This window comes from Polypterus senegalus, chromosome 12, assembly GCF_016835505.1.
Source record: "Polypterus senegalus isolate Bchr_013 chromosome 12, ASM1683550v1, whole genome shotgun sequence".
Classification (NCBI taxonomy): Eukaryota; Metazoa; Chordata; class Cladistia; order Polypteriformes; family Polypteridae; genus Polypterus; species Polypterus senegalus.
In genome coordinates, this window is record NC_053165.1 from 44,272,964 (window position 1) to 44,298,434 (window position 25,471).

General features: G+C 39.5%; 1 protein-coding gene across 2 annotated transcripts in view; it reads left to right on the forward strand.

Annotated features, from left to right (window-relative positions):
- plxnd1 (plexin D1) overlaps positions 1-25,471 on the forward strand; it is a 243,171-nt gene that overhangs the window by 214,796 nt on the left and 2,904 nt on the right. For both annotated transcript variants that reach the window (XM_039771008.1, XM_039771009.1), the window contains exons 30-35: positions 3,865-3,899; positions 5,422-5,526; positions 8,834-8,997; positions 12,654-12,801; positions 18,808-18,948; positions 22,170-22,244. In XM_039771008.1, coding sequence (XP_039626942.1) covers positions 3,865-3,899; positions 5,422-5,526; positions 8,834-8,997; positions 12,654-12,801; positions 18,808-18,948; positions 22,170-22,244 — 668 coding nt within the window. The remainder of the gene's footprint in view (positions 1-3,864; positions 3,900-5,421; positions 5,527-8,833; positions 8,998-12,653; positions 12,802-18,807; positions 18,949-22,169; positions 22,245-25,471) is intronic.

Consider the following 25,471-nt stretch of genomic DNA (forward strand, 5'->3'; position numbering starts at 1 on the left):
TCCAGAGATGTTCAATCGGATTCAAGTCTGGTCTCTGGCTGGGCCACTCAAGGACATTCACAGAGTTGTCCTGAAGCCACTCCTTTGATATCTTGGCTGTGTGCTTAGGGTCGTTGTCCTGCTGAAAGATGAACCATCGCCCCAGTCTGAGGTCAAGAGCGCTCTGGAGCAGGTTTTCATCCAGGATGTCTCTGTACATTGCTGCAGTCATCTTTCCCTTTATCCTGACTAGTCTCCCAGTTCCTGCCGCTGAAAAACATCCCACAACATGATGCTGCCACCACCATGCTTCACTGTAGGGACGGTATTGGCCTGGTGATGAGCAGTGCCTGGTTTCCTCCAAACGTGACACCTGGCATTTACACCAAAGAGTTCAATCTTTGTCTCATCAGACCAGAGAATTTTGTTTCTCATGGTCTGAAGGTCCTTCAGGTGCCTTTTGGCAAACTCCAGGTGGGCTGCCATATGCCTTTTACTAAGGAGTGGCTTCCATCTGGCCACCCTACCATACAGGCCTGATTGGTGGATTGCTGCAGAGATGGTTGTCATTCTGGAAGGTTCTCCTCTCTCCACAGAGGACCTCTGGAGCTCTGACAGAGTGATCATCGGGTTCTTGGTCACCTCCCTGACTAAGGCCCTTCTCCCCCGGTCACTCAGTTGAGATGGCTGGCCAGCTCTAGGAAGAGTCCTGGTGGTTTTGAACGTCTTCCACGTACGGATGATGGAGGCCACTGTGCTCATTGGGACCTTCAAAGCAGCAGAAATTTTTCTGTAACCTTCCCCAGATTTGTGCCTCGAGACAATCCTGTCTCGGAAGTCTACAGACAATTCCTTTGACTTCATGCTTGGTTTGTGCTCTGACATGAACTGTCAACTGTGGGACCTTCTATAAACAGGTGTGTACCTTTCCAAATCATGTCCAATCAACTGAATCTACCACAGGTGGACTCCAATTAAGCTGCAGAAACATCTCAAGGATGATCAGGGGAAACAGGATGCACCTGAGCTCAATTTGGAGCTTCATGGCAAAGGCTGTGAATACTTATGTACATGTGCTTTCTCATTTTTTTTATTTTTAATAAATTTACAAAAATCTCAAGTAAACATTTTTCATGTTGTCATTATGGGTTGTTGTGTGTAGAATTCTGAGGAAAAAAATTAATTTAATCCATTTTGGAATAAGGCTGTAACATAACAAAATGTGGAAAAAGTGATGCGCTGTGAATACTTTCCGGATGCACTGTAAAGTAACATCAAAAATCCACACAGACAAGCAAACTCCACTGGGCTCCCAATACTTCAATATATACGGCCAGCTCTGATTCTTCCTTGCATATCTTTAAACATCAGAGTAGGCTAAAACTATATTTTTGTTTCTTCTGACCAGAAACTAGCAGGTGTAGACGAATGGTACAAAATTGCCAAGAATTAAAGGAAAGTCAAATTAAAGTCACCGTAGCACATGCTTTCCTGTTCCTGATTGTAATCTGCTCATTTGTTCTTCGTTGTTTTAACATTGCTTTGCATTCTATGCTCTCTACAGATCCGAATTTAGCTTGTGTTATGAATACTTAAATAGCAGAAATATTTTGAAGCCCTAGTGTATGTTTTTAATTGTGAGATGGTGCAGTTGGAATCCCTAAATCTGGGCCAACGGGCCTTTTATCCAGCTAGCGTTATATAGCTGATCCCCACATTATTTAAATTGAAAAACTTAGCATTCTTTTGAAATATTCAATTAAATATTAATACTAAAATAATGGTGCTGTTGATTATTAAGGTCCCTAGTTTCTGGTATGATGAAATTGTAAGTGACTATGTATTTTTGCACAGTGGTTGGTGTCAAAACCTGTTCTAGACACCATTAATGTGCAGTTTGCATGTTGCCTGCTTGGTTTTTCTCCTGCTGCTTTAGTATCCTCCAGGCTTCCCAAACACATCCAAGTGAGGTGAATCACTGTGAGTGAGTGAGTGAGTGAGTGATGTGGCCACCATCTTGCTTCATTGTTGGAATGATATTGTATAGGTGATGAGTGGTATCTGGTTTCCTCAAGATATGACACTAATCTTGGTTTTTCAACAGACCACAAAATGTTGTTTCTCACTGTCTCAGATTCCTTTAGGTACATTTTTTGCAAACTTGAAGGAGGCTTTCTAGTTCCTCTTACTGAGGAGAGGCTTCTGTCTGGCCACTCTGTCATGGTGGAGTGCTGCAACACTGATTGTTCTTCGGAAGTTTCTCCCATCTCCACACTTGTTCTCTGGAGCTCAACCAGAGTGACCATCAGGTTCCTGATATCCTCTCTTATCATGGTCCTTCTTGGCCAGATGGTCAGCTCTAGAAAGAACCGTGGTTGTACCAGACTTCTTCCATTTAATAATTATGGAGGCCACTGTGCTCTTGTGAATCACCAAAGATGCAGGATTTTTTTTGCTACCTTCCCCAGATCTGTGCCTCAACATAATCCTGTCTCTACACACTGCAGGCCTATTCCTTTGACCTTATGGCTTGGTTTTAGTGTTGATACACATTGTCAACTGCGGGACCTCCGATAGACAGGTGTGTGCCTCTCCTAATCATGTGACATTAATTGAATTCACCACAGGTGGACAAGTGAGGTAACTCAGCCTGATTTCAAGTGTCACAGCAAAGGGTCTGAATACTTGTGGCAATGTGATGTTTCAGTTTTTTATTTTAAATACATTTCCAAACATTTGTTTTCACTTTATTATTCTGAGGTATGGAGTGTTGCTTTATTTGGGGGAAAAATTAATTTAAAAGATTGCTGCAACATAGCAAAATGTGAAAAGTAAAGGGGTCTGAATTCTTTCTGAATCCACCGTACCTGCAGTTCAACGCAATTGTCTTTCTGATCTCAGGGCTCTTTACACTTTCAAAAAGCACGTACCAATCTATAAGAAGCATTTCCGTTTTGTAAGGAACTATCTTACATTCACTAACAACTAAGGTAAAGATTTAGTTAAATTATTTTGTACATGGGCTTTGTTTAAATTTGAAAGAGACGTGGCAAAAAAATTCAAAATTTATCTCAGGATACGATGAGATGCCTCATCTCTATAGCATTTTCATTTGCTTGAATAGCAAAGACTTTTTTACTGCAAGTCAAGTTGGGGAGCATGCACTGGTACAGTGTGTTGCCACACCCACTACACAACAAAACAACTCCCGTTGTTGCCCGGTTGGCAACCCCCCCAGGCAGACACGCGGTCCAGTCCCACCCTCCGGAAATGACTCTCTATCTGCCGCAGCCAGGTGTTACGTGGGCAACCCCTTGGCCTGGTCCAGCCACTCAGGTACCCAACAATGAGGATCTTACGTGCCTGATCACCCATGGGGAAACGCGCCACATGGCCGTAGTGCCGTAACTGACGCTCCCTCACAATGCAGGTAATGTGCCTCATTCAGGACTCCATGAGCAACCGTTCATTCGACACAAAGTCAAACCAACTTTTTTTTTTACTGCTATAATTCTTATTGAGTTCTTTCGTAAAGAAGCTTTACATCACATTGACCGAAATTTTACGTATTATTTCAGATTACGTAGCTATGGTACATTTAGTTATGAAAGTTCCCTGACTCACACTGAAGTCCAATTCACTCCAGCTCCCTTAAATTAGAATTAATGGGAATGGGCTCCAGGGCTTATTTGTGTGATCTTAACCGTAGCTTTCAATGCCAAGAGTATTCAGTCAGGAAAGCTAAACTGTCCAATTTGTAAACACTTCATGAAATATATTTTCAATAAGAAAGCATGCTGTTTAAAAGTTGAAATTAATTTCAAATGATAATTTCTGCTTAATGTATGTCTTCTCATTACTTTCTGTATATTGTTTTTTTTTCAGTTAAGGACTTGGACACTGACAAATATTTTCATTTGGTAAGTACCTATACTTCCCATCATGTTTCCTTCGACACTGTGAAGAAACTGATATCTTACACGGCTCAGGTACCTGGAAAACCTAATCTGCCAATTAAAGTCACGTCATTTTCTAACTCACTTAATCCGGACCAGAGTCCCTGCTAACTCAGGGCGCAAGGCAGGATCAAACCCTGGACAGGGTACCATGGGGGCCAATTTAGCATCGCCGATTCACCTTACATGAATGTCTTTGGACAGTGGGAGGAAACTGGAGAACCCAAAGGAAATCCATGCAGACATGGAGAAAACGCAGGGAGGACCCTGAACATGAACCTGGGACACATATTACTGTGAAGCAGCAGCACTACCTCTGCACTACGGTGCCACCCTGCAAATTAGAGTGCCTGTGGAAAAATATTTTTGGGAAATTTGGTGATAACATACCTTCTTTTATATAAAACTCTTTCGCAAGGCTATCATGTGCACTTGGTAGGAGTGGATTACTGAATGCTTATTTCACGTGTCTTTGTTATCTCATCTGAATTCCTTATCTTTGTATTTTAGTCTGAAAATCGGTATATTCTAAATTGTTCAGCACTCTTTTACATTTTTCCACCCTTTCTATTTCCAACTCTAAATTTTTTGGTAGTCTTCGATATTTTCTGAGAGCAGCATATCCATATTCTTCTTGTTGACAGCATCCTCTGCGAAAACCACACTCTCACTGTATGGTCTTGTTGTCTTGTCTATTGAATTAATGAATTACTTTAATCGCACTTTAATTTTTTACACGTCATGCTCTGGGACTGTGTCTTAATGTGGACATTACTTACATTTTTTGGAATATTCCCCTAAAGTCAAGAAGACAAGTTCACATAATGACATAATCTTGCTCATTAAGAGGACTCAGTAAAGGACTAAATTTACCTCTTTTAAAAATCTCATGCCTTTTGCTCCATGAAATGGACACTTTTAACTGTGTTGAGCACCATTACCATGTCCTGTTCTTCTACTACAGTTCTTACCCTTGTCTTCTCTTTCCTTTTATCCTTTTTGTTTAGTTGACAAAATGTTACTCAGCTCTGGAAACTTCCTTTCTAAGTTTTGCCAAAGCAACAATTATGTGTAAATATAAGCATTGTGTTTCATGTGTCTTGCTGTCATTTTCAAGAGCAGATGCATTACCTTCTACAAATGCTTCCTCCCTTAATTACAGTAGCAAATGACAAGGCAACCAAAAACACATTTGTTCTACTTTTGTCTGTGTTTAACTCTAAAATGATTTATGGAGGCCTTGATCACGTTCTTCAATTGTGAGTGAATACAAAAAAGATGTTTTGAAAAAAAAATACACAGATTATCACTTCAGTTGTGACAGTCTTTACATAAGGGACTTATTATAATACTTGATATTTATCACATGTTTTACAGTTAAGCTATCTGTTACTTTTGCTGTTTCTGTCACGTAGTGTTCAACCGAAGGTGGTCAAATACAAAATGGGCATTTTATTCAATAATGACCATTTATTCCAAATCCCAGGTACTTCCAAATGATGAACAAATGGAGACCAAGAAATCATATCGCCAGAGCCACCGCAAGAAAGTTCTACCAGAAATATACCTGACAAGACTCCTCTCCACAAAGGTTTGACTATTTTCTTTTCGGTTTGGAAGTTCTACTTTACTCACAACTACTTTTTCTTTTAATTTTACCTCATAATCTGACACAATGTTCTGTAGGAATTATTTCATCTAACAATTCATTTCCCAAGCACGCTTGTTCAATTTTTGTGTGGGTGTCAGTCTGTGGGTATGAATGTGCATTACCTATGCCAACAGCATGAAGTCCAAGACAGGCGCCAACCCTGAATAAAGTGCCAGTCTGCTTCTGGGCACACTCATTCATAGAAGGCCAATTTCATGCTTTGTCAATAACTGCATTTCATTGGCTTTAATAAGTACAGTCCAGGGATGATAAAATTACCGTTCTACCCAGATTGGCATAGCATTATTATCATATTAAGCCTGCTTTTGTCTTAATTATTGTCTTCATCTCTTTGTTAACATATGCTGTCTTGTTTTAACTTTACCTTCAAGCTAACATGGAAAAAGTCATAAGAGCAAAGGCCTTTATACTAAACAGTAATCAGCATTAAATAAAAAGGAGAAAAGAAAAAGTGAGAAGAGCAATCACATAATGTATACATTACCCAGTGAAACATATAAGATATTTCCTTTTTTTTTAACCTGCTTATTCCAGTACATAGTTAAAAGGAGTTACTATGTTGTGTGGCTCTTCGTAGCTCCATTGCTTGACAAAGCACCATTTCATTTTGGTCAGGGTTCTTTGCATATGAAGTTGATTGTTTGTGCTTTGAAAAACTTCCTAATATGTAGAAAAACTGTCAAAACCTTAACGTATGGTGGGCTGCAAGACACTAACAGATTAAGAAAAGTTGGAGTTAGCCTGTGTTACTGGGGTGGCAGAGTGGTGGCTCTGAGACTAAGGATCTGTGCCTGTATCTGGAAGGTTGCCAGCTTGAATCCCTGTTACTGCCAAAAGATATCCTACTCTGCGGGGCCCTTGAACAAGGCCCTTAACCTGTAATTGCTCCAGGGGTGCTGTACAATGGCTGACCCCAAGGGGTATGCAAAAACGAACAAATTCCTACTACAAGAAATTGTATAAGCCAAAATAAAGAACAAAAATATAATTTGGAAATTAGGTCCCATTGGTCTTTCACAAATCTGTTACCATCTAATTCATGGTTATTCACTGTATGGAGCATGTTACAGATATAAAAAAATAAATATTCTTTCCGGAACCTTCATGTGGTCTCTCGCACAAACCACTCTGGAACCCTTATTTTTAAGAGTGTAGGGCACACTCACTCAGACGCCTACATTTACTCACACTAGTGTCACCAGTTAACCTAACGTGTTCATCTTTGGAAATTACCAGTTGGTCTCTGCCCATGGAGAGTTTGCACATTCTCCAGGTCTCATGGTGGATCTGCCCATGTGGAGTTTGCACATTCTCCAGATCTCATGGTGGATCTGCCCGTGTGGAGTTTGCACATTCTCCAGGTCTCATGGTGGATCTGCCCATGTGGAGTTTGCACATTCTCCAGGTCTCATGGTGGATCTGCCCATGTGGAGTTTGCACATTCTCCAGGTCTCATGGTGGATCTGCCCATGTGGAGTTTGCACATTCTCCAGGTGGATCTGCCCAGTTTGCACATTCTCCAGGTCTCATGGTGGATCTGCCCTTCAGGTCTCATGGTGGAGTTTGCACATTCTCCAGGTCTCATGGTGGATCTGCCCGTGTGGAGTTTGCACATTCTCCAGGTCTCATGGTGGATCTGCCCGTGTGGAGTTTGTACATTCTCCAGGTCTCATGGTGGATCTGCCCATGTGGAGTTTGTACATTCTCCAGATCTCATGGTGGATCTGCCCATGTGGAGTTTGTACATTCTCCTGATCTCATGGTGGATCTGCCCGTGTGGAGTTTGCACATTGTCCAAGTCTCATAGTGGACCCCACTTTTTCTCCCACATCCCAAAGTCGTTTGGGATGAGGGACAATGTTGAAATGGCCTTTTCCAAGTGTGCTTGTGTGTGTGTCTGTGATTCTGCCCTGCAATGGTTTGGCACCCCATTCAAGTTACTTCTTGCTAAAAGAAGTGGATGGACTAACCTAACATGTACTGTATGTCATTATGAATGCAAAGAGATGTGAAGTCTTCGCATTTTCCAAGCTCCGTGTTGGCTTTTTCTCGGCACTTACATCCCAAAACTGTGCACGTCAGGTTATTTCAAAACCCCACATGGGTACAGTATAAATGTGTATGTCCCATTAGCTTCTTCCTTGTACCAAGTTCTGCATGTTATTCAATATAAACACTTTGAGTACAATTTGATAAATATTTTCATTATTCACTAAAAACTTTTACCCAATATGTTTAGATGATTACACAGTTCTTTATTAGTGTAGCACTATGTATAGAAAGTCTTAGTTTATCTCTAAGCCCTTTGAAGAAAATTCATATTTCAGTGTGAGCAGAAACATTAAAGCAGCTGTGACATGCAACTGTAAGCACCCACTGATGTAGAGTTATAAAGATAATCATCTCTGTTCCCAGTCATGTATGATTAGTTGAGATACAGGAGCAGTCACTGCAGCTTAGTGATTATAAGGAGTTGAGTTTTCCATGTCATGGATTCGAATCCTGTTGCTTTTAGTTCACTGACTGACAAAGTTACTTAAGCAGTCTGCTATGATTTTACCGTCCAAAACTTGAGGGAATTTTACAAGAATAGTCTGGAATGGTGAGGCCAAACTGTTCATTTGGTCATACATTTGAATCTAATGCCTTCTTAGAAGAGTAACAGAAATAACATTGTGGTAAGGAGGGGACAGAGATAGATCATTAAGACCATGGAGCTATAAACCTAGCAATAAAAGAATTTATTATCTTCATATACCGTGCTGCTCATAGTAGAAGGTGCTGGATAAATTAAGGTTAAATAATACTAAATTAACCCATATTTCCAATGGCTGCAAAAACCAGAATGGCAATGAAGAATTTTACATTAATCTACATGACAGAGTTAATGCTGTCATTGCGTTATCCTTTGACTCACACATTTACAATGCAATTAGGGAAGATATTTATAAAATCCCTTCAAGCTAGCATAAAGGAAGAAGATTAATCACCACGTTATTACAGAAATCCTATCTTTGAATATGGAATATGGAATCTGATCTTTTAAAGTAATAAATCTGTTACAAAATGACAAGCATTTACCCTTACCAAATCCTTATCTGTAACTTTAAGTTATGTAGATTCCGAGTTAATCATTAAGGATTTTGCCTTTTTTTTTTTAGTAAATTACTAGCTCAGTCAAACTGTATTCTCACTCTCTCACACTCTCTCTCTGTGTATCTGACAGGGAACGCTTCAGAAGTTTCTGGATGACCTCTTCCAAGCAATTCTAAGCATCCCCAAAGACAAACCCCCCTTTGCAGTGAAATATTTTTTCGATTTTCTTGAGGAGCAGGCTGACAAGCGGGGAATAACTGACCCAGATACTCTGCACATCTGGAAAACAAACAGGTAAGCTCAGCAGGCTAAATGTCCTCAAGCATCCTGAGATTGGGGAGGAAAAATGGAGCAAAACATACAATGGAAAAAGTATATATTTACAACTGTGTGTACTTTGAGACTATGGCTCATATACAATGTGCCCTGTTCACTCACGGATTTAATATGTTGACGAAATAAGTTTATCAGTGAGGACCCTGAAGGCCATGAACTAATCAACAAAGGACTTTCCATTTCATTGTCCAGTTTGATTTTTGTAATGGTACTTAATACACAATAGACGAGCACACCACAGAGTAGAAAAAGACACTGGGCATCGCAGAGTGGCAGACGATGTGGAGGACATTACTACCTACAATAAAGGAACACAGACTCCTAAGAAAAAAAGAGCCGGCTCTGTTCTATCTAATATATAAGAATAACACATAGGAGTGCACTACCACTGTATTGACTTCCTGAGTAGTGACCGCACAGAGAGGCTCTTTAGTGCAGAGAAAGTCAATAACCAGTTCCTTAGATAATAGTGCAGTCAGTCATGACACATCCAGATTGCATTCGTCCATTTTCTGAAAACCACATATCTCTATATATGGCCAATAATAACAGGCGCTAGGCAGGAAACAACACTCGACTGAGTGTTAGCCCATCATAGACTACATCTCTTACTCACCCGCTTTCATTCACAATGGGCGTGAAACTACTTTTTGAGATAAAGTTTGTCAAAACATTTTAAGGCAGCAGTGATATCCAATGTACCATGATTTACAATCAGATAGATAACCAATAAGATGAGGTCAGACTTGCTCAGATTTTACCACTGGTTTTTATTTATAGGCATTAACATTTGAAAAGAGCACGTCCTGCTTGTTGTGTCCACAAATGAAACATTCAGATACCGTAGATCTTTGTTCCCTTGACGTCACCAGCATTTTAGCCAATTTTTTACTGCTCTGGCAAATAGTATTACATCTAAATTATGGTTGTAGAGGACCAACGACTGAGTGCAACAAGAGAAACATCACCGGACATGGTACCAGATGATTGCACAGACCATGAATGGACATATTCATATTCACCATCACCAGGCCCATCACAGATGCAATTAGAATTGTAAATTCACCAAACGCACATCTTTGAGGAAAGGAGAAAAAAAGTGATTATCTGGATTATAAATCTTGATATCCTGGAGAAAACTGCACCCAGAAAATGACCAGGTCTGGTATTTAAGCCCAAGACGCTGAGTCTGTGAGGTATCAGAACTAACCACTACATCACTCCGCTGCCCTGTTCTGCCAAATGTATATGGGATTATGTTTTATTTTTTTTTAATTGTATAAAATATTTGCCTATTAGGTATGAGCCTGTCCCCAGGTCCTAGTCCCACCCTTCACTTGCTCCTTTCTTGTCACCACACTCATATCCTTAAGAAGCTGGGCAGCAGGAAATAAGCAGGAAATCCATGGGATATGTAATGAGAGAACTGAGAAATAAAAAGCTGCAAGCTCTTCATGGGGCTGCTCCAACGTCATGTCATTCCTTAGTTAAGTAAAAGTGTTTTAGCGATTTACAGACTTTGCTCTTTAGACATTCTTTTTGTATTTGGCTTTTATGTTGCCCTTTAAGATTTTTTTTTTAGCTGGCCTGTTTTTTGAGCTACAACAACTTTTTTTCTGTAGACTTGCAAGCATTTCAGTTCTTCACCAGCACCCTCAATTTCCTCCATTTTAAATTGCTGTTTTAGCGATAATTTTCTTTAAAACAGTGCTTGAAGTAGAAACAAATAATTGCTGGTATTCTCTGTTTTTATCAGCTTCTTGGTCCTCCCCATTATGCACTACAAATTTTACACAATTTCTTAATCGAGCGTGCGGTTTAGTCCCCTTTTCATTTTAACTGCTCTGTTATAAGGCTTGCTTTAAACATCTCATTTAATCATTTACCACTAATACAGGTATGAGATCACTTTCAGCAATGTCTATGTCTAGTGAAATTTGGCACATTTTTAATGCATCAGCTTTCTCATAAAAGAAGTTATGCTGGAGATGTACAAAATTCTTACGCTTACAGCAACATCTTGCATTTGGGCCTGATATGTATAACTGTCTAGTTGCTCGTTTAATATCAAATGACCGTTGTAAGGCAGCAAAACAGTTCACTTTGGTAATGGACCTCAACTTGAGAAATCTCATATCTCATATTTAGTTTTCACATATTCTATCCATTCCTACATATGCATATATCTCTGATTATTTTGTAAATAAGTCATTCCATATTGTTAGGCACAAGACTATGTTCCACATTCTTCTTCTTCTTTCTCTTCATCTTTTCCCACTTCTATGTGGGGTCGATGTGCCTGATGAATGTTCTCCATACAGCTTGGTCCTGCACCTCCTTGCCAGTCAAGCCCTTTCCTTCACATCTTCTTTTACTTTATCCATCCACCTCCACTTCAGCCTTCTTCACTTTCTCTTTCCCAGTATTTCCATTTCCATGACACTTTTTCCCAAATATTCATTGTCTGCCCTATGGTATCACACGTCCATACCACTTGAATCAAATTTTCTGTACATTCTTAGATATCTCTTCCACTTTTGTTGTCCCTTTGATTGTCTAATTTTTGTATTCTCTCCTTTTTGTAACTTCATACATTCATCTCAACATTCTCATTTCTGATACATCCAACTTCCTCTCCTGCTCTGCCTTTACTGGCCATGTCTCAGCTCCATATGTCATTGCTAGTCTTCCCACTGTCTTAAAAACCTTACCTTTAACTTTCACCTTAATTCTTCAATCATAGATACCTTCTTCCAGTTGTTCCATCCACACTGCACTCTATAGGTTATCTCTGCATCTAATTTACCATCTTGGGCTACCGCTGATTCTAGATATGTTAATTTATTCCCTCATTTCAATAGCTCTCCCTGCAGGCTAACTTCTTGTCATCACTAAACCTCAAATCTTCTGTCGTCTTCCTATTTATCTTCAATCCCCTGTCTTCCAAAGCCCTTCTTCTTTCTTCCAACTTCCTCTCCACTTCCTCATTTCTGATGCTACACAACACAATGATATCAGCGCAAAGCCTGCATTCGGACAATTGGTCTATTATCCCATGAGTCAACACATCCATAACCAGATCAAAGGAGAAGATCAAGGGTGCTGGCCTACTCTGATGGAGATCTTGTCTGTTACCCCAACATGGTTTTAAACCTGAGTCCTCACTTCCTCATCCATACCCTGGACAATCCTCACATTCTTCTCAGGTACTCCTTTCTCTCTCATGCACCTTCAGACCTCCCGATTTGGTACTCTATCATAAACATTCTCCAAATCAATAAACACCATATGGAAACCTTCCTGTTCTGCATCTACAGTTCCTCTCCTCTCCTCTGGCATAAAACCAAACCGTTCCTCCTCTATGGTGGTCTCCTCCATAAGTCTTCTATCTATAACTGAATTTTAAAGGTAGTGTAATATACTGGGACTAAAAAAAACTAAGAGGGGAACATCTGGGGCATTTATTCCAACTACTTTATTTGTAAATGTGTACTGATAGTGAAATTTGATTATAATGATTGACTCCACCACACCAAGAATTGTGTGTTATTGCTTTACTTAAACAAAATTACACTTTTTTCTTTAATAGTTAATTTTGTATTTTTTTTTTTCAGCTTACCTTTACGATTCTGGGTGAACATCTTAAAAAATCCACAATTTGTCTTTGATATTGACAAGACTGATCACATGGATGCTTGTCTCTCTGTCATAGCTCAGGCTTTCATAGATGCATGCTCTATCTCGGATTTGCAATTGGGCAAGGTAAGGACTTTTACCCAGTGAACACATCCATTTTGTATTCTTTGATATTTGTTTAAGGCTCTGTGCAGTTCAGGGGAAAAGAGAAAACAATATTTCACCTTTTACCAAAGTAATAATGTCTCAGAGAGGCAAGAACAAAAATGCTTTGAAAGTTCTCGATAGCTCCTTTTTGGTTAACAATGCACCTGATCCAGTCTAACACTGCACTGCATTGAGTGGAGCTCCCAGATTCATACGTCCCAGCAAAACGTGAACATTTTAGAGCAAGCAGCCTCCATGACATCTACCCTGAATGTCAAGTCCTATGTATAATGGTACCTTTCAAACAATTTGACCAGTCTCTTCAATAAGCTACACTGTGGTTGTCTTGTTACAGGCTCCAGGCCTGTTCTTTCGGGTTCACTATTTACCCCGAAGAGCCATTTAAAAACAGTTTAACCTGTGTCCAATAAAAAAATTCTGTTGGAATTGCTTAATTTAACTGGCATTTTTGCAAACTGTTCTGTTTAGTCATGGGACCAGGCCTATTGATTTGGAAAAAAAATTTCACAAGTACTTTTTGAGATATACAATTTATTTAAATATACAAGTATGCACACATGGAGACCGACACAAGCACATGCATGCACATACCGACTGAAAGAAATGTAAAAGTGAAGACAGCTTGTCAGACACCTACTAGAGAATATGCTTGATGATGATGGAGAGGAAGAAACTGAAAACTGTAAAGGTCAACGTGCATTGAGACATTAAGCCACCTCTCTACCAACCCAATTTGTCGATCGGTGCAATTTATTTACTCAATTTGACTTGATATGTTTAGTTTTGGGTGGAACGGTGGAGCAGTGGGTAGCGCTGTTTCCTTGCAGTTAGGAGACCCGGGTTCACTTCCTGGGTCCTCCCTCCGTGGAGTTTGCATGTTCTCCCCGTGTCTGTGTGGGTTTCCTTCGGGCGCTCTGGTTTCCTCCCACAGTCCAAAGACATGCAGGTTAGGTGCACTGGTGATTCTAAATTGTCCCTAGTGTGTGCTTGGTGTGTGTGTGTGTGTGCCCTGCAGTGGGCTGGCACCCTGCCCGGGGTTTGTTTCCTGCCTTGTGTCCTGTGTTGGCTCCAGCGGACCCCTGTGATGCTGTAGTTAGGATATAGCGGGTTGGATAATGGATGGATGGACGTTTAGTTTGAAATTAAATTTTATTTAAGTTATTCACTTGATTCACTCTCCTGTTGCTTATACTCTACATTTATTTGATGTGAGGCAAAGAGCCAAGCTCCAAGGCACCAGATGGTGATCCCTATATATTTAGAAATACAAAAAGTAGTTGAAGTAAATTATTGACAATTATTGTCATAAGACAGACAGAAGTCATAAAGCAAGACTGGAGGGTTGTGGTGGTGGTACCATCTTTAAGGTGATCCTCCAGGAGAGGCAGGTTCAGGTAGCTATCAGTTGTCTGTTTTGAATGCAAAAGTAAAAGAGGGTCATTAGGTGAGAGCGCCAACCCTCAACTTGGACTGGTATTACCAGCAGACAAAGTCATTTCTACTATTGTACAGTATTTCTATTCCTGAGGTGGCAATGATAGATTGGCCATCTAACTCTGTGAAGAAGATTACTTGCGTTCTGTTTTGCGTATTGTATTTATCCCATTTCTGACACCAATTGCACACCCATCTTACCTGGAAGGAGGTCTCTCTTTGAATTCCCTTTCCAAAGATTTCTTCCATTTTTGTTCCCTCTACAATTTTTTTGGGAGCAGAGTTTCTTGTCTTCTTAGAGAATCAAGTCCATTGAGACACTCCTTGGGTGATTTCGGGCTTTACAAGAAACAAATTGTTATTATTATTGTCTCCCAAGCACTAGAGTGTGACATTGCATACATAAGAAACATTATATATGTCTATGTTCTTGATTCTATATTATTGTATTGCACTATAAAATCTGAGGGATCTTCTGCAGCATCACTAAAGTGTAATTGACATGGCAGTAGCGTATGGGCCAGTCCAGATTGATTTTCTTAGTTACATACAACTAAAAGAGGACTTATTTATATGAAACATGAACATATGTTATTAGAATACTTGGCCCATGTTCAGGGATGAAGCAAAGAATTCTGGGCACTATACATAAGCAGTCTTTGTGGGCCCCTTCCTGTCAAAAAACAAACTTTTTGTTCCAGGCTTCAAGGGCACCCCACCCAGTAGGCCCTGCGTAATCATTAGACCGAGACTACGACACCCATGCCTATGTTCCAAATTGTATATGTTTACAAATGGTGTATGTGTGATTAAGTAGGAAATTGTAGCTTTATTTCAAATTAGACTTAATTTTTCTTATATCATTATAGTAAAATGTTTCCCTAAATGGTAATGCCATTCTAAGATTCAATTTTCTGTAAACTTCTTTTTCACTTCACAATCAAATATGCTGGCCTTGTTTTGTGAGTTGATAAAATCTGATAATTTTCAAAAAAAAAAATAGCCAAATGTGACAGTTTGCTTGGAAACATGTCACAGAGCTGAATTGAATATCAAAATAATAAAAATGACTGCCATGTGTTAATTTTATTCCATCCACCCTAATGAAATATGCATAACTGACAAGGAGGGTTTGCAGGAGATGCACTGGTTGAAACAGTTGTCTTTGGCTGTTAACAGTTTAGAGTGATGTGATACTAAAGCAAAATGGACAACACATAGTTTCTGACGACATACAGTTAGGTCCATAAATATTTGGACAGAGACAACTTTTTTCTAATTTTGGTTCTGTACATTACCGCAATGAATTTTAAATGAAACAACTCAAATGCAGTTGAAGTGCAGACTTTCAGCTTTAATTCAGTGGATTGAACAAAACGTTTCCATAAAAATGTGAGGCAACTAAAGTATTTTTTTAACACAATCCCTTTATTTCAGGGGCTCAAAAGTAATTGGACAATTGACTCAAAGGCTATTTCATGGGCAGGTGTGTTCAAGTCCGTCATTATGTCTTATCAATTAAGCAGATAAAAGGCCTGGAGTTGATTTGAGGTGTGGTGCTTGCATGTGGAAGATTTTGCTGTGAACAGACAACATGCGGTCAAAGGAGCTCTCCATGCAGGTGAAAGAAGCCATTCTTAAGGTGTGAAAACAGAAAAAACCCATCCGAGAAATTGCTACAATATTACGAGTGGCAAGATCTACAGTTTGGTGCGTCCTGAGAAGGAAAGCAAGCACTGGTGAACTCAGCAGCGCAAAAGACCTGGACGTCCACGGAAGACAACAGTGGTGGATGATCGCAGAATCATTTCCACGGTGAAGAGAAACCCCTTCACAACAGCGAACCAAGTGAACAACACTCTCCAGGGGGTCGGTGTATCGATATCCAAGTCTACCATAAAGAGAAGACTGCATGAAAGTAAATACAGAGGGTGAACTGCAAGGTGCAAGCCACTCATGAGCCTCAAGAATAGAAAGGCTAGATTGGATTTTGCTAAACAACAACAACATTTATTTCTATAGCACATTTTCATACAAACAGTAGCTCAAAGTGCTTTACAAAATGAAGAATAAAAAAATAGAAGACACAATAAAAAATAAAAATAAGTCAACATTAATTAACATAGAATAAGAGTAAGGTCCAATGGCCAGGGTGGACAGAAAAAACAAAAAAACTCCAGACGGCTGGAGAAAAAAAATAAAATCTGTAGGGATTCCAGACCATGAGACCGCCCAGTCCCCTCTGGGCATTCTACCTAACATAAATGAAACAGTCCTCTTTGGATTTAGGGTTCTCATGGAAGGACTTGATGATGATGGTCATGTAGACTTCTGGCTTTCAGTCCATCAATGTTGGAGCATCATAAAGAGCATCTAAAAAAGCCAGCACAGTTCTGGAAAAATATTCTTTGGACAGATGAAACCAAGATCAACCTCTACCAGAATGATGACAAGAAAAAATATGGAGAAGGCGTGGAGCAGCTCATCATCCAATGCATACCACATCAACTGTAAAACACGGTGAAGGCAGTATGATGGCTTGGGCGTGCATGGCTGCCAGTGACACTGGGCCACTAGTGTTTATTGATGATGTGACACAGGACAGAAGCAGCCGAATGAATTCTGAGGTGTTCAGAGCCATACTGTCTGCTCAAATCCAGCTAAATGGCCGTCAAATTGATTGGGCGGTGTTTCATGATACAGATGGGCAATGACCTAAAACATACAGACAAAGCAACCCAGGAGTTTATTAAAGCAAAGAAGTGGAAAATTCTTGAATGGCCAAGTCAGTCACCTGATCTTAACCAAACTGAATATGCATTTCACTTGTTGAAGACTAAACGTCAGACAGAAAGGCCCACAAACAAACAGCAACTGAAAGCCGCTGCAGTAAAGGCCTGGCAGAGCATTAAAAAGGAGGAAACCCAGCATCTGGTGATGTCCGTGAGTTCAAGACTTCAGGCTGTCATTGCCAGCAAAGGGTTTTCAACCAAGTATTAGAAATGAACATTTTATTTCCAGTTATTTAATTTGTCCAATAACTTTTGAGCCCCTGAAATGAAGGGATTGTGTTAAAACAATACTTTAGTTGCCTCACATTTTTAATCAATCATTTTGTTCACCCTACTGAATTAAAGCTGAAAGTCTGCACTTCAACTGAGTTGTTTCATTTAAAATTCATTGTGGTAATGTACAGAACCAAAATTAGAAAAAAGTTGTCTCTGTCCAAATATTTATGGATCCAACTGTATAACTTATTATATTATTAATATGAATTCCTAGATGGATAGATAAACATATTCTATCCTTTTCCATTAACAGTGGTACTACTGTGTTCAGTTCTTTGTGAACGATTATTTACACAGCATGGATTAGCCAGAGCTTTCATTACCTGCATCTTAATTTTTGCTACCTTTAATATCTTACTGAGATGTAGTAACTACAGGTCAGCAAACAGCGCAAGCCTAACGTCGCTAAACTGCTAAATTACAGGAGCCTTACATTTCACATGCATAAGGGCCTGCATTCTGATATCTCTTAACATGACGTCTAGGTTGCAGCCTGACCAACCCGTTCTGAATTTCTAAAATCTGATAAGTTCAGCTTGCAAGGTATTGCTAGACCATGCTGCTACATTTTTTTTTAAATCATATAAGCTTGGTTTCAAGTTTGCGAGGAAACACACAGCTCAGTTTCCCACACTTGACAAGCTTCAGTTCTAAGGTGCCCAGTCCCAAATGAATTTCTACAATCTAAATATTCCACGTTCCACTTTGAGTGGAGTATGTGTCCCTAAATATATAAATGCAGCTTGAAATTATGTTTCCAAACAGTGAGACATACTGAAATACCACAGTGGCATTTACAGTACAGCTCATTTCACTGCGTGTTTGTTCTTAATTATATGAGGACATTTGCAGGATGTTTGTGCAGTCGTGAATGTCACAAAGCTGTTTGTGTCCTTTTCATCATATTCTGAATTTACCAGACATAATAAGGAGCAGACTTCACCTCAAAGTCTGTATCAGTGTGGAATGTTATGATTTATTATATTGGATACTGGCCAATATATGTTTGACCCCTTGAGTCATTTTCAGACAGCAACATTGTTATTCAAGGTCTGTAAGTAAAAGGCCACCTCAGGGTTGTGTAACAGATGGGACATTTGAGGAAGTTTCATACAGAAGAGGAAGGAAGAGTGAAGTTATCAGGTGGAGCATTCTGCAGATTCGAGGTCCCAAGGCATTATTCTCAAGTCTGTTAGGATATAAAAGGCTATAGCCAGTGTAGCACATTGATAAGGGCTCTTCCTTCAGAAAGGGGAAAAAATGACAAGTTGTTTAGACAAGGCAGCAAGAATAGCCAAAAACTGGTTTGTGAAGTTTAAACTTTCCACACATGAATGTTACGCATTAAAAAGTGGAACAAAGGCATCCTAAAATCAAGTTATTTTGAACCTTTCGTGGAAAGCACCCATGCAGGATAGTTCAGTAGGTTCACAATAACAGATCTGCTGTGTATTTATTGCAGGATTCGCCCACCAACAAGCTGCTCTATGCTAAAGAGATCCCAGAGTACAAGAAAACAGTCCAGCGCTATTATCAGCAGATCCAAGAAATGACACCTCTGAGCGAACAGGAAATGAATGCACATTTAGCAGAAGAGTCGCGGGTAAGAAATGAACAGCTGTACATTTTCATAGAAAAATCTATTTCTATATGTAATATTTCTTTAAATTTGCACTGTGAAAATGTCATAGAAGTAACTGGCCTTGATGGAAGCATCATTTGTAGCTCTATAATTACTTCTGGGAATCAAACAGTATACGATTTTAGGAAAGCTTGAGAATTAATAGACAGGCAGATGGAGAGATGGATGTGTTTGTAGCGTTCTCACATAAAGAGCTGAAAATATCAAATAAATTAAATTTAGCTAAAGATAGATAGATAGATAGATAGATAGATAGATAGATAGATAGATAGATAGATAGATAGATAGGAAAGGCACTATATAATAGATAGATAGATAGATAGATAGATAGATAGATAGGAAAGGCACTATATAATAGATAGATAGATAGATAGATAGATAGATAGATAGATAGATAGATAGATAGGGAAGGCACTATATAATAGATAGATAGATAGATAGATAGGGAAGGCACTATATAATAGATAGATAGATAGATAGATAGATAGATAGATAGATAGATAGGGAAGGCACTATATACTACATAGATAGATAGATAGATAGATAGATAGGAAATCTACTAAAAGGCCTAAAACATTCTACTGTATAATGCTGATTTCCTATTTTTTTTTTTTTTAATATATACAGTAGGATTTAATTCCTGGTGTGTTTCTTTCTACCTGCTGCTCATGTAAACCAATTGGACTCCTCTAGAAGAAGTGTCATTAAATCTAATTTTTCTGTTATGAGTTGCTCAAATTTTAGTTTCATGGAAAGTAACGACTTCTGAAGCAAGAGCCGAAAATGTATTTTCTTAATTTTAATGCTCTTGGTATAATTTATAAAGAGCAATAAAATAATAAAATTTGCACTCAAGACAAATGTTTTAATGTTATAATGTGAAATATAAAACTTCACATAACCTTCTGGCGTTGCATCTCCTGTGCAGTATTTCAAAATGGAGTGTCACCTGTAGGTGGTGTCTCAGATCCCTGAATCCCATAAACAAAATGAAGTCTCGGGTTCTAATTCTCTTTTGTTTTTAAAAAGTACTTTACATAGGCTTCTTCTTTTCCACAATCCAAAAGACAACAATACAATTAATTTCTTCTCTTCTCATCCACTCCTCCCTGGAGAGCATTGCCCAATTGTACTCCCAACTCTAACTCTCCAAATGAAATGAGAAGGCCCCTTTTATTCAGGACCCTGGAGTGCTTTCAGTGTAAGGTCATTGCAAAAAAGGACATAGATCCATTTCAGACGAAAGACCAAAGGTGTTATACCTAAGAACCCCCCTTTAAATCATACTGTATTTTCCAAATATCTACATTATCCATATCATTTTGTAAATTTTCAGGGTCCCCAACCACATCATTAAATAGGACAAAAATTGTGAAAAATTCTAAAATAACAACATTTCAAACTCAGTTATAATCCAATTCAAATCAAAGGGCCTGGAGTCAATCCCTGAAATATTGGAAGCAAAGCAAAGACCAGCCCTGGAGAACGGGCCACTCCAACAGACAGCCCACTCACACAGAGCCACGGGCACACTGGGCAGTCCCAATCAAAAGTCTACCAACCCCACATGAAGATTGGTGTAACCAGAGGAAAAAACAAAAAGCGATGCAAATACTGGAGGAACATGCACACAGTGCATAAAGACGAAATCTAAAGTGATCTCTAGAGGAAAGGAAGCATGTCAGATCAAATTAGAAAGAGTAAATAGGATACACTGGCATAAGGGAACAAGATAAAACATGCCTGTCACTCGCCTCCAGCACTGCAGGTAATGTGGATGAAACAGAAGGCTGAACTTCAATTCATAAGAAAAGGCAGTGAGGCATCTCAGTTAGAGGGGGGTCTTCTGTGCAGCGAGAAACAAATTCCATATTAGAGCTGCAATTCAGTGGCCTGGAAAAAGGCTGAAAGCACAATGCAATGCTATGTCGATTAACAAAAGAAATGCAGATCACTGTGTGGGTAAGAGACCCCTGGCTCAGCATAGCACTTGTAAAAGACATAAGAGCACCAAAGTGGGCAAATTCTCAGGAAAAAGAGGCTACTGTACATCTGCTGTGCTAGGCAGATGAGGGCGCTAGGCGGTGATTTACAATGAAACGATGAGGCCTCACCACTGAAATGCGGAGAGCTTCTTCTTCTTTGGAATGTTCTAGTGTCTTGAGTGCATTTATTTATTCATTTGTTTGTTCATTTGTTTATTTACATATATTTTTAATTATTTAGTTGCTTTTCATTTTTATAATGTTCAACTTTGGTCCTGAAAACATAGTGAGTTTAAGTAATGAATTTCAGTCATGAGCAACGTCGGTCCTGGAGGGCTGCAGGTTTTGATCCTAACCCAATTACTTAATGAGAAGTCAATTATTGCTGATGAAGCACTTATTGCTCAAGCAACATTTTAAATCTTCATTTTATTACTCTCACTTGTTCACATTTCACACCTTTAATTGCTTATTTTAGTCTTAAAATGCTGCATTCACTGTTCTTAATTGCTTCCTATTAGCAATAAGATGCAAATGACAAAGAAAGCAGCAGTTCTCCATGTAACTTGTCTCCATTTACATCTGAATGTATTCTTCATGAACTATCTGGTTCAGTAAAATATTTGGAAGGAAGCTGAAGGGAAGAAAGAGAAAGACTGAGAATTATGTATCCTTTTTATCCTTCAAATCATTTGGATGATATCCATGGCACAATACAACACTAACTTCTTCTTCTTTCGCCTGCTCCCATTAGGGGTTGCCACAGCGGATCATCTTCTTCCATATCTTTCTGTCCTCTGCAACTTGTTCTGTTACACCCATTACCTGCATGTCCTCTCTCACCACATCCATGAACCTTCTCTTAGACCTTCCTCTTTTCCTCTCGCCTGGCAGCTCCATCCTTACCATCCTTCTCCCAATATACCCAGTATCTCTCCTTTGCACATGTCCTAAATAAGATCTGTTTCTGGTGAAATTGGTTTCTAATTAAGCAGAAGGATTGAAACAAAAAAATGTAGCCACTACAGCCCACCATGATGGATGTTGCTCACCACAGATGTAATTTTTTTTTTTGTTTGTTTGTAAGTTTTTGTTATTTGTTTTTCTCTGTTAAGAACAAAGCCACAAGGCAAAACTGCGTCTATCACAACTGTTACATCCTGGTTGAATTTAATGCCCTTTATTCCCTTTTCACAGAAATACAGAAATGAGTTTAACACAAATTTGGCCTTGACTGAAATTTATAATTACGCCAAGAGATATCGGACACAGGTAGGCAAAGTTTTCAGCATTATCTTATGTTACATTTTTGTGTTTTCCTAATTTACAGTATAAAATAATAATGTTGTAGAAAATATATAGTACATATACACACTCACTGAACAAATTACTAGGACCACTGTACTAAAACTTGGGAGGACCTCCTTTTGCTCTCAAAACAGCCTCGGTTCTCCAAGGCATGGATTTCATAAGAGCTTGCATACATTACTTTGAGGTTCTGGTCCACACTGACATGATTGCATCACACACTTTCAGTAGATCTACCACATCCCAAAGGTGTTCTACTACAGTCGTGGCCAAAGGTTTTGAGAATGACACAAGTATTGGTTTTCAAATGTTTGCTGCTTCAGTGTTTTTAGATCTTTTTGTCAGATGTTTCTATGGTGTACTTAAGTATAATTACAAGCATTTCATAAGTTTCAAAGGCTTTTATTGACAATTACATTAAGTAATTTGGCCAAATACTAACTGATTGCATAATCAATGCTTGGAGTTTGTCAGAATTTGTGGGTTTTGTTTGTCCACCTACCTCTGGAGGATTGACCACAAGTTCTCAATGGGATTAAGTTCTGGGGAGTTTCCTGGCCATGGACCCAAAATTTCAATGTTTGTTCCCCGAGTCACTTAGTTATCTCTTTTACCTTATGGCCCGGTGCTCTGTCATGCTGGAAAAGGCACTGTGGGTCACCAAACTTGAATGGTTGGGAGAAGTTGCTCTCAGGGGAAGTTTTTGTACCATTCTTTATTCGTTCTCCAAGCATTGATTATGTAAGAATGGGCTGCCATCAGTCAGGATTTGGCCCAGAAGTTGATTGACAGCATGCCAGGGCGAATAGCAGAGGTCAACACTTCAAATATTGCATAAACTTAATGTAATTGTCAATAAAAGCCTTTGAAACTTATTAAATGCTTGTAATTCTACTTCATTATACCATAGAAACATCTGAAAATAAACACTAAAAACACTGAAGCAGCAAACTTTGTGAAAACCAATACAGTGGAACCTCGGGTCACGACCATAATTCGTTCCAAAACTCTGATCATAACCCGATTTGGTCGTGACCCGAGGTAATTTCCCCCATAGGACTGTATGTAAATACAATTAATCTGTTCCAGACCGTACGAACTGTATATAAATATATTTTCTTTAAAGATGTTTAAGCACAAAAATATTTAATTATACAATAGAATGCACAGTGTAATAGTAAACTAAATGTAAAAACATTGAATAACACTGAGACAAACACCCAGGCTCCCTGCTCAGCTGCTCGCTCGCTCTCAGCTACATGCGAGCCTGCACTCACTCTCGCTCTCTCTCTCTCTCATGCTCTCTCTCTCTCTCTCTCTCTCTCTTTCTCGCTCTCACGCTCTCTCTCTCTTTGTTCGCTCTCTCTCTCTCTTTCTCGCTCACTCTCACACTCTCTCTCTCTCTTTGCTCACTCTTGCTCTCTCTCTCTCTCTCTCTCACACCGGTTTTCTCCTCCTTCTCCGCCTTCTCCTTCAACCTCCCTTTCTTTCCTGTTCTCTTCTTTTTCCCTTTAGCCCACTCGCGCTTCTATTTGGTAGTCGTGGCAATCAGCAGCTCCTTTGAACAATTACAGATGTGGACCGCTTCTCACCTGTGCACTTAGGTGAGAAACGCCCACATCACAAACTCATCAAGAAACACTTGGGCCACACACCACCACGCTCCCTCGCTAAGCCGCGAGTGCAGTGATTATTTATTAAAACTGGCCTTTTTGACGGGAGCTGTGGACCCGCTATACCACAGGAGGAAGCTGGGTTGAGAGGAGGTTACAGCTTTGAGGGAGAGTCCCTTTGTGTGATGCACCAAGAACAATGTACAGTACAGGGAGAGACTGAACTCGTGCAGAAATCATCGGCACGTACAAACCGGAAGAGAAACTGGCTTGTTCGTCAACCAAGTGTGTTGTCGTGAATAGATGCAAAAGATTGGCAAACTTTTTGGTCGTAACCCGATTTGTACGTGTTCAGAGACGTTCGTGAACTGAGGTTCCACTGTACTTGTGTCATTCTCAAAACTTTTGGCCACAACTGTAGATTCAGGTCTGTTGACTGGGAGGGCCTCTAAAGAACACTCAACTCCTTGCCATGTTCATGAGACCAGTTTGAGATGACTTTGGCTTTGTGACATGGTGCGATATCATGCTGGACTTAGCCATTAGAAGATGAGTAAATTGTTGCCATAAAGGGGGGCACATAATCAGCTACAATACTTAAATAGGCTGTGGCATTCAATCAATGATTGATTGGTATTAACGGGCCCAAAGTGTGCCAAGAAAACATTAACTACACCATTACACCATCACCAGCCTGGACTGTTGACACAAAGCTGGTTGGGTCCGTGGAGCCATGCTGTTGGCAAGAAATTCTGACCCTACTTTCTGTGTGCCTCAGCAGAAATTGAGAATCATCAGACCAGGTTCCATTTTTCCAGTGTTCATCTCTCTAGTTTTATTGAGCCTGTGCCTATGGCAGTGTCAGCTTTCCATTCTTGGCTAACAGGAGTGGAACCCAATATGGTCTTCTGCTGTTGTAGCCCATCCTCCCACTTCAAGATTCAATGTGTTACTCCTTCTGAAATGCTTTTCTGCTCTCCACAGTTGCTACCGTAGTCTTTCTGTCTGCTTGAACCATTCTGGCCCGATCTCCTCTCATCTGGATGTTTTTTTCCTTTTGTACTGTTCTGAGTAGTCTCTAAAGACTGTTGTGCATGAAATTCTCAGAAGATCAGCAGTTACAGAAATATTCAAACCAGCACCAACTACGGCTAAAATTACTGAGATTACATTTGTTCCCCATTCTAGTGTTTAATGTGAACATTAACTGAAGATCCTAAACTATATCTGCATGATTTTATTCATTGTGCTGCTGCCACATGATTGGTTGATTAGATAATTGAATGGATGAGTTGGTGTACAGGTGTTTGCTCAGTGAATGTATATACTGTATACACACACACATTCGAAAATTAGAAAAGGCCTTGAAGGTCTTAGTATGTTCCATTTTCATTTTACAGGTTTATAAAGTTTTTTCTTTTGAAGTTGACTTTGTTTTTTGTCAAGTAAGGATGTGTTTTGTTTTTAGTATGGAATTTGTGCCATTCGGCTCCATTCAGATTAACGAATCTAGTGATGGAAGTACCTTTGCCAACAGAGCACCACATTGTGCTCAGCTAGATGGGGCCACATAAACAA